Source organism: Chiloscyllium punctatum, chromosome 19 (assembly GCF_047496795.1).
Source record: "Chiloscyllium punctatum isolate Juve2018m chromosome 19, sChiPun1.3, whole genome shotgun sequence".
Taxonomy (NCBI): Eukaryota; Metazoa; Chordata; class Chondrichthyes; order Orectolobiformes; family Hemiscylliidae; genus Chiloscyllium; species Chiloscyllium punctatum.
In genome coordinates this window covers 88,761,587-88,780,614 of record NC_092757.1, presented here as the reverse complement: position 1 = coordinate 88,780,614, position 19,028 = coordinate 88,761,587, and the positions used below count along the sequence as shown (strand labels likewise).

General features: G+C 43.5%; 1 protein-coding gene across 1 annotated transcript in view; it reads right to left on the bottom strand.

Moving 5' to 3' along the window:
- The window catches only part of ypel2a (yippee-like 2a), a 49,948-nt gene extending 37,769 nt beyond the window's left edge, over window positions 1-12,179 (bottom strand). Inside the window, exons 1-2 of the mRNA XM_072590012.1 lie at window positions 12,031-12,179; window positions 1,883-2,274 (exon numbers count right to left, since the gene is read on the bottom strand). Of these exons, the coding sequence (XP_072446113.1) occupies window positions 1,883-1,999 (117 nt within the window). The 5' untranslated portion in view covers window positions 2,000-2,274; window positions 12,031-12,179. The remainder of the gene's footprint in view (window positions 1-1,882; window positions 2,275-12,030) is intronic.
- Window positions 12,180-19,028: the final 6,849 nt, after the last annotated feature.

The following is a 19,028-nucleotide window of genomic DNA, read 5'->3' as shown; positions in this document are numbered from 1 at the left end:
GTGAAACCTTGCACTTCCTAGACAGATGTATCATGTCATGTAAGAAATTCAGGAGGTTCTTTGGAATCAAGAACTAGTGAAACCACTTAAGATAACATGGCACAGAAAGAGGCCACAGCCTCACCAGTGTTAATGCTCCACTTGAGCCTCCACCCAGCTTTTTACATCTATCTTCGCTGGAGAAACCATCTAACCCCTTCTCCCTCAACTGCTGATACTAACTTCAATCTGGACGTGCACTGCAACAACGCACTGGAAAAGATTGAGAGTCTTGAACCCACACTGGATTCAACAGAAGGAAGTGATGCTAGGTCAGTAATGAAACAGATCCCAATTAGATCACAGAATTATATAAAAATTTACAGCACAAAGAGATTCATCCCATCACATCTATAGTGACCAATGCAAAAAAAGCTATCTGGCTTCATCCCACATTCTGGTTTTGGATTCCTCACTCTGACAGCATTTCATGAGCCAAGTGTTTCTTCTATTCAATGTGAAGTGACTTTCAGCCTCCATCATCCTTTCAGGCAGGGAGTTGTAGAGATGACCCTCTCTGAGCAAAACCTACATTTCAACACCCTTCTATTAACAACCACAAATCAAGATCCCAGTAGTTATTGACTTCGAAAGGTGTTTCATACCCACTGTATTCATTACGTTAATTTTAGACTCCTCAATCTTAAGTGCCATGTGGAACTGCTAAGTATAATATGTTCAGTCCCAAAGAATCACTGGGTTATTCTCTCATTATGAAGAGATGATTGGTGCTGTATAAACTGGAATGTCACCACACGTCAGATTAAGGGAAAAGTTGAGAAGGTAGAATCTTCATGGCAATCTCAAGTGTAATACATCCATAATCGCTGGATTATTGAATGACTTAATACAATGTGAACTTCAGGATAGGAGCAGAGGTATCTAATTTATTTCCAACATCAGTCAAGGACTTACTTCCAGCCCTAGTCCAACAGCATTCAACAAACTGACACTGTTCAAGTATCATGCTCAAGCTTGTGTCAACAGCAAGGGGGGGAAGAAGGTAGAGGCATATCAAATAGCTCAGTCAGCTGGATGGCTGGTTTATGATTTGGAGATGCCAGTATTGGACTGGGGTGTACAAAGTTAAAAATCACAAAAACAGGTTATAGTACAACAGGTTTATTTGGAAGCACTAGCTTTCAGAGCGCTGCTCCTTCATCAGGTGGTTGTGGACAATCACCTGATAAAGAAGCAGCGCTCAAAATGCTAGTGCTTCCAAATAAACCTGTTGCACTATAATCTGGCGTTTTGTGGTTTGTGATGCAGAGTGATGCCAACAGTGTTGGTTCAGCTCCCAGGCTGTTTGCCTGAAGGTCCTACCTTCCCAACCTCACCTGAAGCACAGTGACTCTCAGGTTAAAACACACCCACTAGCTGTCTCTCTCCCCCCCTAATGACAGCTCGGTTTTAAAGCTCCATCAAATGCGTTCCACTCAGGGAAATTATACTCTGTGAACATCCTTCCCTGTTCAGTGACAAAGGAATCAAACACTTGCACCGACCATTCGACGCACGCTCAGTTTTTTTTGCCTTTCCGCTTCATCAACGAATCCATTAAAGTTCCCACGCACACATTGTACAAACATTTTGTTTATGGCCAGCGGTCATGGGAGCGATCGCTGGGCGGTTAACTTGTCACATGACACGATGGGAGCTCATGATTGGAGCTTTCAAACTTTTGGCGGGACACTTGCATGTGCGTACAGGGTAACGGTTTTCTGCAACGGCCTTTTCCACGAAATGGGGCATGAAACCTCCGAGGGGCCCTCCCGCACCCTCTACCCCGCAACACAAAAGAAACGAAGGAAAACGAAACAGCCAGTCCGGATGGAGTCTGTACCTTGGAGATGAGCTCGTCGTGGTTGGCGAGGTGGGCTCGACAGTGGATGCAGCTGTACGTCCTGTGGCAGCTCGGTAGGTAGGCCTGGAAAGTCTTGGATCGCGTCATCTTCACCATGGGGGCCACCGGACGCAGCGCGAACTCCGGGCTGCTCCACGACGCGCCGAGGCAGGTCGGTTCACACGGGAAACACTGGAAGACGCAGGTGAAGGCCGTGGTGCGGCGGGCGGGCGGTGTGGCGGGGTTCCACACACTGCTGGACACCAGGGCGGCAGGGGTGGGGGAGGGAGAAGGGGCAAGGCCACTGGCCTTGAAGACGGGTGGGGGAAGGGGAGGGTGGTGGCGCTGGAGAAGGGGGCTGGCCAGAGGGACCGGCGTCTCGCTCAACGAACCTAGCACAGAGAAGAATCATTCGTTAGTGCTGTTAAAGACAGATACCAATTACGCTGGCCCTTAGCTCCTGCAAGAACACATGAAACAGGATTGGGAGGCCATTCAGCCCCTCAAGCCCGTTTCACTATACGCGACATCACACCTCATCTCCAAACTCGTTTCCTACTCCATTCACATGTCCCACAATTTTCTTGGTGTTGATCGTGACCTCAATTTAGCGACCAGCCTTCCTGCTAAGGAATTCCAAAGATTGACAATTCTTTCAGAGGAAATCTGTCCTCATCTCATTCCTACATGTCTGGGCCCTTATCCTGAACCTGTGACCTAATCCTGGTTCTCGACTCTCCAGCCAGAGGATGGGGTGCTCTCAGCCTTTCTCTGGTTAAACCGCGGAAGTTTGTGTACATATCAATCTTTTTTTTCAAAACACGCGATCTCAGGACCAGTTACTAAACGTAACATGGCTGAGACTCAACAGTAGTAGAAAATTTACCGAACTTAAATTTCAAACAGCACAACGTGCAGCTTCGCTCCATACAGACACATACCTGGTTTCTTTTGAGTTGTATGACTCTAGTGTTAAGGACTGATGGGCACAGACCATTCGCTGGTGACAGGATCAATTTGAAAGTAGCAAACAGTTCAAGTGGTTTGTTTGTAATTGATTTCGACTGATTTGGGGAGGAGAGGTGGTGGTGATGAAAAAAAGTCCAATGGGGCGAGGTGGTATGGGGCTGTATTTGACCAAATAGCTCAGTTGGGAGAGTTACACTGAAAATCTAAGAAAAAGAGAATCAGGCGACAGGGAACAGGAAGGTGAAAATAAATAGTGCTTGCAGAAAGATTGAATGACTGGTTGAATGGCCTCCAGTGTATACAGTTCAGAGTTATACATGATGGATAAGAACAATAGGAATCTCATCTCAAAAGGTTTCAGAATAGCAGATGTTTTGTTTAGACAACTAGCACTTTTAAATGGTGACCATTAGTAAGACTGGATTTTTTTGAATTCCAGAATTTTCCAAACCACCTAAATTGAAATACAGTACCCTCAACTACCAAAATGGAACTTTATTACAATTATCGAAGGTTTATGGGTCTTTAAACCAATGTTCTGGATCTTTAAACCAGTGACATAACCACTATGTTTCCCTTCCTCCTTTTATCTGTGCTTTTCTGGACCATTTCAGTGATGAGCTGACAGCTTCCAGGATGCAAAAACTTTGTATCCATTGCAACACATTTCACTACCTCCAATCCCAACAGGTAAAAAAAAATCCCCTAGAGCTGTTCAATTTTGTTGCACAAATTGAGGAAATACAAATCAGACATGGATTCGAAGTACCCACTCTACACCTCCTGTAACTAGAATCAGAAACCCTACAGTGCAGAAGACAGCCATTGGCCCATTAAGTCTGCACTGACCTTCTGAAAAGCATCGCACTGAGATCCAGACCCCACTGTAACCCTGAAACCCACACCTACTGTGGCTAATCCACCTAGCCTACTCATCCCTGAACACTATGGACAATTTCAGGACGGCCAATCCACCTGCCCTGCATATCTTTGGACTGTAGGAGGAAGCCAGAGCACATAGGAAACCCACACAGACACAGGGAAAATATGCAAACTCCGCATGGAGAGCTGTTAAAGGCTAAAAATGAAACCAGGTCCCTGGTGCTGTGGTGAGGCAGCAGTGCTACCCCACCATAAATCATGTTTTAAAAGGAGGGCAGAGGAGACAAGCAAACATCTTCTGCAAATTAAGAGTGTGATTCTTAAACAAAAGATACATCTGCTGTTGACTGAAGGAAAAATATTGAATTGGACACCAGATAGCACTCGCTTGATTTTCAAACAGTGCACTAGGCTCTTTTACGCCCATCCAAGAGGGTAGATGGAAACTGGGTTTAATGCCTCATGTGAAAGACAGCACCTCCAACGATGCCATAGTCCCTCAGCACTGCACTAGAGGGGTCAGCCTGGATAAAGTGCCCAGTTCTTTGGTTAAGGTCTGAAGCCATGACCTTCTGACTTAAGCAGGATTGCCATCAGCTGAGGTAAAGCTAATACAGCTAATTAAGTCGTACAGCTGGAGACTACTTTCCCTGTAGGATATTTGGAATTTTTTTTGTAGTGCCTCTGAAATTGTAGTTAATTTTCACACAGTGAAACAAAGCACTCGCCCCAGCTTACCAATATTTTTAATCTTTGAAAAAGACCACCAACTTTTAAAAACTGAATTTTAAAATTTTTATGGGATGTACGTGTCACTGGTTGGGTCAGCATTTATTGCCCAGGTGGTAGTGGATGGCCCTCTGGAAACACTGCACGTAGTGTGGTGTAGGAACACCACTGTTATTCGCGAGGACAGCCCAGTGTTTTGAACCTACAGTGAAGGAATAGCAATACATACTCAAGTCAGGATGGGGCAAGTTTTCAAGGGGAACACAGGGTGGTAGTGCTGCTAAGTTTGTGCTGCACTTGTTCTTCCTGATAGTAGGGACTGTGGGTAAGAAGGGTGCTATCAGGGGAGCCTTGGTGAATTGCTGCACTGCATCTAGTATCTACATACAGCTGTCACAGTGCATCAGTAAAACTGAAGCAAACATAGGCCTCAAATTAAAAACTAACCAGTACATAGATGTTGAAACTTGAAGTTGCTAATTTTTAAAAACCATCCCAGCTAGATTATCATATCTCCAATACATTTTATAAACTATATCATAATCTTGCTAATTCAAAATAATGATCCAGGGAAAAGGCAAGGAAATAGGGAGAGAACAGCTAATTCCATTTGAAGACACAGGCTGAATGACTGTCTTCTGTGCTGAAGACTTAGACTAAAACCAGACGTTAAAAGCTCTTCTGGCACAGTGCTATGTCCCTGCCTCTGAGCTGAGGCCTGTGGTTTGAGACCTACCTGCTCCAGGGTTGTGATAACATATCCAATCAGGTTGATTAAGAAAATACTTAAAACCAGATTTGTGAAGGTTTGTAGCTCAGGTTGAGGTTTAGGGTGTAAGCTTGCTCGCTGAGCTGTCGGTTTGATATCCAGACGTTTCATTACCTGGCTAGGTAACATCATCAGTGGCGACCTCCAAATCGCTCAGCGAGCAAACCTACACCCTAAACTTAAAACCAGACTTTGAATGCCAATTCTTACATATAGTACAAGATTTATCATTTACCATATGTACATCTGTCAAAATGCTGTAATTGTTTGGTAAGTACAACATTGTGGGGTCAGGGATCACAAGGGTGTTAATAAACGTTTCTGGCGAAAGCCCTTCATCAGGACTGGTGAAGGGCTTTTGCCCGAAACGTCGATCTTCCTGCTCCTTGGATACTGCCTGACCAGCTATGCTTTTCCAACACCACTCTAATCTAAACTGATTTCCAGCATCTGCAGTCCTCACTTTTGCCTACAAGCGTGTCAACATCAGGGTATTAGTGAGATACATGTCCTGCGTAATAGAGAATGAGAGAACTAGGTGAAAACCTTCACTAAGTTGTCTCAACCAGGAAGTTGTGTTTTCAACTCCTGCTCCAGGACTTGAACACACTAACTTACCCAACACTATATGATGCTGAGTGCTTGCCAACACATTGGAGGGGTCAAATTTCTTGGATAAGATCAAATATTAAATCCATCTGCCCTCAGGCAGACATAAAAACATTCCATGGAGATTTTTTTTGAGGTAGAGCAAAGGAGTTTTCATTAAGTGTTGCAACCAGTCAACACCTTGAGAAAAACTTTGTGGGGCCTTGCTGCTTACATATTTGGCTACCATAATTCCTGACATTATAACAGTGGCTACACTAACAAAAGAGAGACAAAGGATTGTAGAAATCTGGAACTCTTCCCTCACCAAAACAAGTTTGAGGTTTTGGGAGACGTCAATCTACTATTTCAAAGCTGAAGAGCTGGATCATTAAGTACATTTAAGGTTAAGATGGCAGATTTTTAGCAAGGGAATCGACAGTTATGGAAAAAAAGGTGGTTAAAAGGGGCTATAAAAATCAGTCTTTCCTTCCAAAGCATTTGAGTTGCAATGCAATAATTGCAGCCAGACATTGTGTTTCACTGGTGTTACAACCTCAACAAGTGTCAATTACTAGACTTGCTGCTTAGCAATCAACATTTGAATCCTCAAAAGAGGGTAGGGAACGTGAAAGTACTTTAGTAAAAAAACTATGAGAGATCCCACTCACTAGTTGTTTAATGACATGAATCAGTGGCAAATGGACACGACCTCAAAGCGAAAGGGAGCCTCAGCATGTCTCCACTTCCTGACAGAACAGGATGTTTGAATTAATATAAAGCAGACAAGGTTGGGAAATCTACTTTTAATTGGAATGATGCATGTGTTTCCCCTGGACAAGGCAGGACTGGATGGCAGTGGGAAAATAACAGAAGCCAACACGGGATAACCTTAAAATTACAGCTAGCAATTTAGGGTAACATCAGATCACAATATTGCAAGGAATCATGGAAATCTGGAACACTCATCACATGTCCAAAGACAGGTTACTTCAGTTGGGGTTGGGGAATGGTCAATCAACTAGCTACACAGGCTAGGTCATTAATTTTATTCAATTATAATCAGGGAGTCAAGGATTTTAGAGAAAGGCCAGGAAAGTGGGGTCAAGGATCATCAAATCAGCTGAGATATAATTGAATGGCAGGGCAGCCTCAGTGGGCTTTCCTGATGAAGGGCTTATGCCCAAAATGTCAATTCTCCCGCTCCTCAGATGCTGTCTGACATGCTGTGCTTTTCCAGCACCACAGTCTCAACAGTCTACTTCTGCTTCTATGGGAGAAATTACTTCCAGCTGTTTGCATATCACTGGGCTCCTAGGATATGCTGAGGATTCCTTATCACAGGTGGTCATGTCATTGCATTACTACTCCAGAAGCCTGGTCTACAAATAGTGCAACATCAATTCAGTCCCCACCTTTGCATTCCCCCATCCCAGCTGTAGATTAGAGAATTTGAATGCAGTTTTTCAACATCTGGGAACAAACATGAAAGACTCAGCAACAGCAAGTGCAACACTGTCAAGACTATTGTCAACATAACTGAATCACTAATGTCCTTTAAGGGAGGAAAATGCACTGACATGAGGGGGCAGAGGAGTGTAATGCAAAGCCCATTTATAGCAAGGTCACTTTTTAATGAAGACATAAGGAACTTCAGATAAAACCTGTCTCCCACATTACTACAATTGAGAAAAGCAGAAATAGAAGGATCACAATGCAATGGCCACCATATTTCTCTTTCAGAACACAGGAATATTCCTGATTAAGAATTCAGTCATTGACCCTTCACTTCTACAAAGAACACTGGTGCAAACCACAACCCCAGATTTATGTTATGTGAAAGAAAAATAGAAAAGGAGAAACTCAGCAGGTCTGGCAGCATGTGCTAAGAGAGAAACAGAATCAACGTGGGCGGCACGGTGGCACAGTGGTTAGCACTGCTGCCTCACAGCGCCAGAGACCCGGGTTCAATTCCTGCCTCAGGCGACTCTGTGTGGAGTTTGCACATTCTCCCCGTGTCTGTGTGGGTTTCCTCCGGTTTCCTCCCACACTCCAAAGATGTGCAGGTCAGGTGAATTGGCCATGCTAAATTGCCCGTACTGTTAGGTAAGGGGTAGATGTAGGGGTGTGGGTGGGTTGCGCTTCGGCGGGGCGGTGTGGATTTGTTGGGCCGAAGGGCCTGTTTCCACACTAAGTAATCTAATCTAATCTAACGTACAGTCTAATATGACTTTTCTTCAGAGAACAATGTTCTGGGGACATGGATTTGAAACCCACCAAGGCAGATGGTGAAACTTTAATTCAGTAAAATTTGGAAATTTATAGTTATTCCTCCATACCTGTGAGAATTCTGTTCCTGAGAACCCCTATGAAAATTGACATTTGAGGTCAATAATCAGACGACACCAGGTTTATAGTCCAACAGGTTTATTTGAAACCACAAACGTTTGGAGCCCACACTCATTTGCGAGTGCATAGCTAATTAAAAATAGGTTACAATGGTTAAAAATATCACTGATGTGATTTTTGCTGTGGATGTTTTTTGTTGTTAATTTTTTAGTGTCAATAGACAAATTCACAATTCATTATTTTGATGACAGAAGATTTATTCTAAGTAGTTAGCCTAATGGCAACCATGTAGCCATCGTCTAGTGTTATAAAAACCCACGTGGTTCACTAATGTCATTTAGGAAAGGAAATTTGCTGTCCTTAACTGGTCTGATCTACATGTAATTCCAAACACACTGCAATGTGGTTGACTGTTAACTGCCATTTCTGTAATTAGGCATAGGCAATAAATGCTGATATAGCCAGTGTGACATATAGCCAATGTTAGAACGATTAAAAAACCTCCCTGGAAGTTCCTGCCCAAATTCATTATGCACAACACCATCAGTAGCCAGGAGCTGCAGCTTAAAAAAAAAACTTCCGCCACCAGCTTCCCAGGGCCATGAAGTGTAGAGGATCACGGCCAACCTTTCTACCAAGACTCATTCCCCAGATGTACATGATCAATGCAGGAGAAAATTGGGGGGGGGGGTGGGGGGTGGGGAAGAGAACGGAAACGGAAGAGAGAGGGGTGAAACATGGAAGGTGACAGCATATTGGACCAGAAAAAAATATATTCAGCCAGGTCACTGCTGTCTACATCCAACTCTTTGCGTTCCTCCCAAACCCCTGCCATACCATCAAAACAAATTTCAAATTTGTAATTATCGTTGACTCAATGAAATCATGGGTGATCTGATAATCCTTAACTCCACTTTTTCACCATATACCAATAATCCTCAATTCCTTATAGACTGAATATACTTAACGACCCAGCCTCAAAAGCCCTCAGCAGTAAATAATTGCTGTGATTGACTATCCTGAAGAAATTCCTTCTCATCTGTCTGAAACATGCAACCTCTTACTAAGATTATGCTCTTTGGTCCTAGTTTGTCCCAACAAGCAGTCCTTCTCGACCTATGATGTCAAGTCTTAGAACAATTTTACATATTTCAATAAAGATCACCCACCATTATTCTAAACTTAATGAGTGCAGGCCAAGCATACTCAACATCTGAAGAGAAGCCCTCCATGTCCAGGATCAACCTAGGTGATCCTTCTCTGGACAGCATCCAATGACAGTACCTCCTTCCCTTATACAAGGAAAGGAATACTATTAAAGACTTTCATATTTTCATATTCTGTTCCTTTTGAAATAAAGGGCCTACATTCCATTTGCTTTTGAAGTTATATGCTGAATTTGTAGGCTAGCTTTTTAGGGCTTCATGCATAAATTATTTGTGCTGTAGCTTTCTGCATTCTTTGTCCATTTAAGTAATATTCAGCATCTCTTTTTCCTGTCAAAGTACATAATTTCACATTTTCCATCTAACAAGATTTCCCCACTTGTTTAACTTACCTATATCCCTCTATAGACTTTGCCACCATGCGCCTTTCCATCTACCTTTGCATGTGCAAATTTGGCAATAAAATTATACTGTGAAATAATTATGGACCCAGCAATCCACTAGTTGATGTATCTAGACAGATACATGAATGGGCAAGGAGCAAAGGGATACAGATCCTTAGAAAATAGGTAGCAGGTCAAGAGAGAGGATCTGGTTCGACAGAGGCTTGGAGGGCTAAAGGGCCTGTTCCTGTGCTGTAATGTCCTTTGTTCTTAGTTCTTATAGTGCTACAGAGATCATATATAAAGACTACTGTTAACAATTTTCACACGTTATAAACATCAAAAGGATGCAAAGTTAGCCTGGGAAAATGGTACTGAATTCGTGGTCAGTCCTTAAATCAAAGGGCTCCTACTCTTCGAGTTTCATTTAATCTTCTATTCTCAAACCTCATCTACACAATCAGTCCTCAAATTAACCCTCAAAGCCACACGGCATAGCCCAAATTCTGACAGCATAGTTGATGTGAACATTGTCAAAATCGCACAATTTTTTAAAAAATGGGACTGTTAAGCCTTTCAATTTATTTATTTAAAAGGGGAAATGTTGTATTGTTGAAACTCCTTGCTAATCAGCTATACTGCTTTTAAATAGAAAATGCCCAGATTGCAGTAGAGTTTTTTTAAAATATAAAGCTGATGTCAACAGAGTGATGGTGGTTGGGCTCCTGCTGCTTACTCTCGAATGCACCAGATCCTGACGTGGTGCGAACTTGCTCCCGGAGTGATTGACAGCTCCCAGGCCAGATGCCCCACCCCCCCCTCCGTCTGCAGTGTTGGTAAACACGAGTCACGTGACCTCCTGACGTCACGTCCAGGGGAATGAGACAATTTTGCCTTTTTTTAAAAAAATGGCCCTTTCATAGAGCAAGAGCAGAGGATGGGACTGCAAGGAACTAGACTATGACAGTGTCCCGTCGTGGGTGGGGGCAGCGGACTAGAACCACGGGAGGAAATAATTGTGGTGAGGAAAGGGGGTTGGGTACAATCCAACTGACTGGGACCCCAAGAGGAAATGGGGAGCAAGGGCAATCCACCTGACCAAGACTACACTAAGGATTGCTGGGGGGGAAGAGGAGAATTAAAAAAAAATCCAGCTGACCAGGAGCCCGGGAGGTAATGTGCGGGTAATCAAGCCTTTAATTTTTTGGGGGCGCAGCAGGGGTGGAGAGCAACAGCATTAAATCTTCAAAATATTTAAGTCATTTTCCTTTATACTCTGTTAAATAACTGTTACCGTCACCACCACTGCATCCAAGCAGACCCATTTAAAATAGTCCTACTTTGTATTTTTGTAAATGTATTACAATGTTTCAAAAGTCCTGACTGCACATCTGATTGAAATATGAAGTCCTTGTAACCCGCAGATCACTGATAACTTCTCCAAAACTAGCGCAAATCAATTAAAATATATTAGAACGCAGTTCAATAAAATCGTATGGAGAAGTTCAGATACAAACGCTTTCATTTTCTTTGTTCTCATCACTCTCCCTGTAGGAAGGGAAAAACTGTTGCATCTGGAGAGAGCGTGTCAAGAGAAACAAAAGAACTCAGGATCAAAAGATAAACTAGCCAATTGAAAAAACGGGTTCAAGTAATTATAGCCATCACCCAAGTCAGATCACAGGCTGGTTTCAAACAGAACAATAATGTCAGTTTGGAAAGCAGGGTAGACCACTGCAGCAACCAAATGATCCCTTACCAGAGAGAAAAATAATTTAAAACGTTATTAAATCAAGTTGACTTGCCAATTAAATCTGATTATCCTTCAGGGAGGCTTTGTCGTTTTTTTAAAGCCCCTATTATTCTTTCGGGGGGGGGGGGGGGGGAAAGAAGAGAAATGAGTAAAATTATTCATAAGAAAAGGCTAAACCTCTTCACCCCCACCCCTCCACAATTAAAGCTTTGCCACTGCATCGGCTCAGAGCGAGCAAAACAAAACACAAAAAAACCATGAAGCAGGCACGTTGCTACTCCAATGCACCAAGTGCCAGCGACCACTGCCTCCTGCCAACACCACCCCCCCCCCCTTCAACAGTAAAAAAAACAACGCAGCCCTGACACACATGGTATTATTATTTTGCATCACTGCAACATTGCAGTCTGGAGTTCCTCTTGCATCTAGCACAAAATTAAACCGCAAACATCCTGTTTCAACCCAAACAAAAAGCAATCTGGAGAAAAAGCAACAATAGGAAATATTGCATTTTTGTTTAAGCGAAATGTCAAGTGCATTTTTGTTTAAAATCATCTTACCTTAAAATATAAAATTATACACTCCTCTATTATTTGTATCTATCAAATCGTCTCTTCCCCCTCCCCACAACACGGGCTGTCTTGCTTACTATTTTCCTTTGAAAAAAAGGTTTATGTTTATAATCTACTTTCCCCCACCCCCCCCACTTCCCTCTCTGCCTGTCTTCAGCTGAAGAATGGCAACAGCTGGGAGCCCAGCACTTTTATAGACTCTGGTACATCCTACCCTGCTGCCCAGTGATTGATAGCGCCCCTGACGAATCAAATGAAGATCGGCACCCAGCAACACAGTTGCTATTGGACGGGCCACCAGTAAAGCGACCTAGCAGCCGCGGCCAATCAGAGTACAGCCGGGGGCGGATCCACGGGAGGTTCAAGGTAGATTGCGGCGCGGGAGGCCCCATCAGCCAATCACTGCATAGCAGGCGTGTAGCCAAGGTGGGGGTTAGAGATTTTGGAGATGGATCAAGATACAGGGATAATGGCAGGAAATTCCACTTCTGGGAGCAAAATGCAGACTTGCTTTCGTTTGTAAACTATGTAATCCCTTTTCTTCAACCTCCGTCTTAAAGTGCTGCAATGCTGTATTTTGCAAACAAAGAAATTTGCTTTCATTTTCAAACTATATAATCCCTTTCCTTAAAATACCCATCTCAAAAAATGCAGCAGTTTCTTACATTCTGTAAAAAAATACAAATTTATTTTAATTTCCAAACTATATTATCCCTCCTTTTTTAACCCTCATCTTACAACAACTATTGTAATGTCCCTCACAATTTACAAGAAAAATACAAATTTGCTTTTATTTGCGAACTATATAATCGCTCTCCTTCAACCCCAACTCAATAAATACTGCAATGCCCTTAAATTTGCAAAAGAAATACAGTCTACCCCTTACAATTTGCAAAGAAGCATGGACTTGCTTTCATTTTACAATTTATATAATTGATCTCTGGAGACTGTCTCAAAGTAAATGGTGCAGTGTCCTAACATTCGTAAAGTAAAACAGACTTGCTTTCATTTCTAAACTGTATAACCCATTTCCTCTAACCCCATCGCAGAACAAATGCTGTAATGCCCTTACATTTTGTAAAGATGTACAGATTTGTGCTAAATTTCAAACTATATCAACCTTCTCTCCAACCCCATCTCAATATTATTTTAAGGCTTTCAACAATACTACATTTAGGGACTGTAAACTGTAAAACCAGACTGTATGCCTGACAAAGAATGTACAGTGTAAATATCCAGAGTATCAAAGTTGTATTGTGGTACCTCAGAATGGCAAAATGTTGACTTTTATTGCACTTTCTCTTGATCCATTTGAAATGTTTTGTCCTTGGGCTCTATCTCTGACAACGAATGTACTTTCGGGGAATGTAGCAATTTAAGAAGGCAGTTCACCACCACCTTCTAAAGGGTAGTTAGTGATAGCCAATAAATATTTGCCCAGTCAGCGATGCCCACACCCCATGAGTGAAAAAAGAAATATCAAGTATATCAAGTATATAGAAGTTGTATTGATGCACCTCAGAGTGAGGATGCTGTATAGAGAAAAGTTTAATTTTATTGAATTTTCTGTAGTTTTCTAGTTTAAATGTTTTGCCCTGGGGTGGTATTCTTGACATGCAATGTATTTTGTAAGTATCAAAAGTACACAATTGTACTGAGGTACCTCAGAGTGGAACATGAGAAAGGGAGAAAAATTTAATGTTGTTGCATTTTCTGTAATTTTAACGTTGAAATACTTTGCAATGTAGTTTTACACCTTTTAAGGGCGAGTGATAGGAGTTTTATGTGCTCTTGCTGACTCCCCAGATTTGCCTGTCTACATTCCTGGCACAGTCTCTCGATGGGGTTTGTCTTTTCTCCAGTGCTGAAAAGAGTGGACCATTTCCCATATCTTGGCAGCCTCCATTTGATAAAAGCAGACATACACAATACAATTTATCATCATCTTTAATGTGCCAGTTTAGTCTCTAGCTGGCTGAGGAAAAGAATTTTTGAGAACCAGGGTGTAAAATCTGGGATAAAAAGCAAGATGCTGGAGACCTGAATTTTTTTGAAAAAGCAGAAGGTGCTGTAGAAACTCAGCAGGTCTGGCAGCATATGTGCAGAGAGAAATAGAGTTAACCTTTTGAATCTGACATGGCTGTTCTGAAGATCAATTAAATTGGGCACAGTCATGTTGGACTCTAAAGTTTAACTCTATTTCAATCTTGATAGGTACTGCCAAACCTGTTTCTGTCTCCATGTTTTCATCTCAAACCTGAAGCAAAGGTCAAGGCTTACCAAGCAGCACTGCCTTTATATAATATCTTTGCAAACAGTGATTTGCATTCACAGAGCACTTTTATCAACAAAAACCTCTATTTGCATGATTTGGAAGTGCCAGTGTTGGATTGGGGTGTACAAAGTTAAAAATCTCACAACACCAGGTTATAGTCCAACAGGTTTATTTGGAAGCACTAGCTTTTGGAGCGCTGCTCCTTCATCAGGTGGTTGTAGGAGCAGCGCTCTGAAAGCTAGTGCTTCCAAATAAACCCGTTGGATTATAACCTGGTGTTGTGTGATTTTTAACTCTATTGATGTGAATTCACATAGTTCATTTAAGAACTTGAGCTTAAATAGCATCTTTTGCAACAACAGCTTGCATTTCTACAGATTATTTAATAACAACTTGCATTTGCTTAGCGCCTTGTACAACAACATGTATGTAAGTGGCACTTATAATGCTGTAAAATATTTCAAGGTACTTCTCAGGAGTGTAATCAAACATTATTTGGCACCAGTCCACCTAAAGAGATTTGGGAAGAGGCCCAGCAAAGAGATGGGTTTTTATTTAGGATTGTAAAATGATTAGAGAAGTCGTAATGTTTAGGGAGGGATTTCCAGATTATCAGGCTCAGCAGACAAATGGTTGCATTTTAATAATTGTGTATCCAACCTTTTGTCTATTGATTGACAACTAAAACAAAGAAATGTGGATGCTGCAAATCTGAAACAAAAGCAGAAATTGCTGGAGAAACTCAGCAGTCTGCCTACATCTGTGGAGAGTTGAAAAGTGTAATGGTGGAAAAGCACAGTTGGTCAGGCAGCATCCAAGGAACAGGAGAATCGATGTTTAAGGGCTTATGCCTGAAACATTGATTCTCCTGCTCCTTGGATGCTGCCTGATCGGCTGTGCTTTTGCAGTGCCACACTCTTCAACGCTGATCTCCAGTACCTGCAGTCCTCACTTTCTCCTCGCTGATTACATCTGTAGCGAGAAAGCAGAGTTCACGTTTTGGATCCAGTGACCCTACTTCAGAACAGAAGTCATTCTGGATCTGAAACTGTAACTCTGCTTTCTCTCTCCAGATGCAGCCAGATCTGCTAAGTTTCTCCAGCAACTTCAGTTTTTGTTATAGATTGAGAACTGTTTGACAATTCAGAAATATTCCAGTCTTGAACAACTAGCATCTCAGGTAGGAAAGGACAAATCAGCCCAAATTCTTTTTCGTTCTAATCTTTCTGTGATGAATCCTGCTGGAAACTATGCGTTGGTGGCTGTCAGGTCAGGACGTGCTCAGACTCCAGGTTGATCTTCCTTGCCAAAGCTCCTGAAGGTTGACCATTTGGGCAAATTGAAGGTCAGATGCGATGATAACCTCTAAAATGCCCATAGGAAATCACAAAGTAATCTCCTCAGAGTTTTTGAGTATGAGTTCCCTTGGTAGCAGACAATGGCCTACCCAGCTTGTGATGAAGGGTTGAACCCGAAACGTCGACTCTCTTGCTCCTCATGCTGCCTGACCTGCTGTTCTTTTTCCAGCACCACACTTTATCGACCCTGACTTCTCCAAATTGCAGTCCCCACTATCTCCTATTCATCACCTTTTACAAAGTTGACCCAGGGGCCCTCTGCGTGCAGTGGTAGGGTCCCAACCCCTGGATCTGGAGGTCCGGATTCAAGTTCCACTTGCCCTACAGGCGTGTAATAATTTCTCTGAACAGGTTGATTAGGAAAAATAGGTTAAATAAAATATAAGCAGAACCCCAATGACCCAAATGGGCTTTACAACTGCATTTTACTGGTGGCAGTTGATAGTTAAAAATAAAAAAAAGTACAATGATTTGTTGGTGAGAAAGTCATTCAGTTGTATGCGATATCACTTCTGGATATAAAAATAAGCAGACCCAGAGGGCTTTTGTGTAGTGGCAGTGTCCCTTCCTATGAGCCAGGAGGCTAGGATTCAGGTCTCACCTTCTCCAAAGGTGTGTAATACTATCTCTGTGACAGAACTGAAAATGTGTTGCTGGAAAAGCGCAGGCCAGGCAGCATCCAAGGAGCAGGAGAATCGACATTTTGGGCATAAGCCCTTCTTCAGGAATGAGGAAAGTGTGTCCAGCAGGCTATGGTCTGGCGATGGAGGAGTCCAAGGACCTGCATGTCCTTGGTGGAGTGGGAGGGAGAGTTGAAGTGTTGAGCCATGGGGTGGTTGGGTTGGTTGGTCCGGGTGTCCCAGAGGTGTTCTCTGAAACGTTCCGCAAGAAGGCGGCCTGTCTCCCCAATATAGAGGAGGCCACATCTGGTGCAGCAGATGCAATGAATGATGTGAGTGGAGGTGCAGGTGAATTTGTGGCGGATATGGAAGGATCCCTTGGGGCCTTGGAGGGAAGTAAATGGGCAGGTGTGGGCGCAAGTTTTGCATTTCTTGCGGTTGCAGGGGAAGGTGCCGGGAGTGGAGGTTTGGTTGGTGGGGGGTGTGGACCTGACGAGAGAGTCACCGCATCTCCTCTACTTCCCGCTCCTCCGCCCTTGAGCCCCGCCCCTCCAACCGCCACCAGGACAGAACCCCACTGGTCCTCACCTATCACCCCACCAACCTCCATATACATCGTATCATCCGTCGTCATTTCCGCCACCTCCAAACGGACCCCACACCAGGGATATATTTCCCTCCCCTCCCCTATCAGCATTCCGAAAAGATCACTCCCTCCGTGACTCCCTCGTCAGGTCCACACCCCCCACCAACCCAACCTCCACTCCCAGCACCTTCCCCTGCAACCCCAAGAAATGCAAAACTTGCGCCCACACCTCCCCCCTTACTTCCCTCCAAGGCCCCAAGGAATCCTTCCATATCGGCCCCAAATTCACCTGCACCTCCACACACATCATTTATTGCATCCGCTGCCCCCGATGTGGCCTCCTATATATTGGGGAGACAGGCCGCCTTCTTGCGGAATGTTTCAGAGAACACCTCTGGGACACCCGGACCAACCAACCCAACCACCCCGTGGCTCAACACTTCAACTCCCCCTCCCACTCTACCAAGGACATGCAGGTCCTTGGACTCCTCCATCGCCAGACCATACCAACACGACGGCTGGAGGAAGAGCACCTCATCTTCCGCCTAGGAACCCTCCAACCACAAGGGATGAACTCAGATTTCTCCAGTTTCCTCATTTCCCCTCCCCCCACCTTGTCTCAGTCAAATCCCTCAAACTCAGCACCGCCTTCCTAACCTGCAATCTTCTTCCTGACCTCTCCGCCCCCACCCCCACTCCAGCCTATCACCCTCACCCTGACCTCCTTCCACCTATCGCATTTCCAACACCCTTCCTCCAAGTCCCTACTTCCCTACCTTTTACCTTAGCCTGCTGGACACACTTTCCTCATTCCTGAAGAAGGGCTTATGCCCGAAATGTCGATTCTCCTGCTCCTTGGATGCTGCCTGACCTGCTGCACTTTTCCAGCAACACATTTTCAGCTCTGATCTCCAGCATCTGCAGTCCTCACTTTCTCCTATCTCTGTGACAGGTTGTAAGGAAAATATCTAGAAAGAAGGAATTACATTTCTCTAGCTTGTTACAAGGCTATAGTATAAAGCAAACAGGATGGGTCTGTAGAACTGTCTGCCCTGGCTGTGACTGTCCTATGTGTGCTAGGATAGTGGCTCTGTTTTGGTGTTCAACAATAAATGATGTTCCTTTCCAGTTTCCTGAGTTATTAAAGATGGAAACTATATAATCTGACTCCAAACAAGAGAGAAATTTATGGCATTCAAATCCCTCCATGGACTGGTCTCTTCCGTTTTCTCGTCACCTTCTGCAGCTCTCAATCTTCCATGATTTTGCACTCACCCAATTCAGACCTCTTGCGCATTCCTGGTTTAATTCACCCCTGTTAGGGGAGAAATTTCAGAATGTAGGGCTAAGGCAGCTGAAGGCACCTATGTTCAAACAATTAAAATTGGTGGTGGACAAGAGGTCAGGGATCAGAGATCTTGGAAAGTTGTAGGGAGGAGATATAAAAAGTTGGGTCACCATAGGTATGCTGTATCATTAGAGAAAGACAACTGCTGGTGGATAAACCTGAGGATCAGTACATCTCAGGTCTGGCAGGAGGTTGAGAAGGAGAATTCTTCCTGGTAACTTCAGCCATTGCAAGATTTGAACACACGTTGTTGGCATCATAAACCAGCCATTCAAGCTGACTGACCCCCACAGCAATATATTGGGAGACACAAGGTTATGAAGGTATTTGAAAAGGAGGTTAATTAGAATATCAGCAAGCATTGGGTCAAGGAAGGGAAGTTGAGTGGTCAGCAGTTCATTAGAAACATGATTTAAGAGAGTTTGGAGACTTTGATAAAATTTGTATGGTTACCTGAGAGGCTCGAGGGGCATCTTTTTGTCTTTCTCTCCTGCCTTTAGGAAGAATGTTTGAGCAAACTGTCCACCCTGTTCCAGCCTAGTCTTCTGAAATGTATATCACAAACAATGGATCAGTCTGATCAGTCCTGATGAAAAGCTTATGCTCGAAATGTTGATTCTCCTACTCATTGGATGCTGCCTGACCAGCTGTGCTTTTCTAGCACCACACTCTTCGACTCTGATGTCCAGCATCTGCAGTCCTCATTTTCTCCCTAATCACTCCATGTCACTATTCAAGGAGTGAAGAACACACCCAGTCTGCAGGGCCACAATTTATTTGTCATTGCAATGGTTTTGTG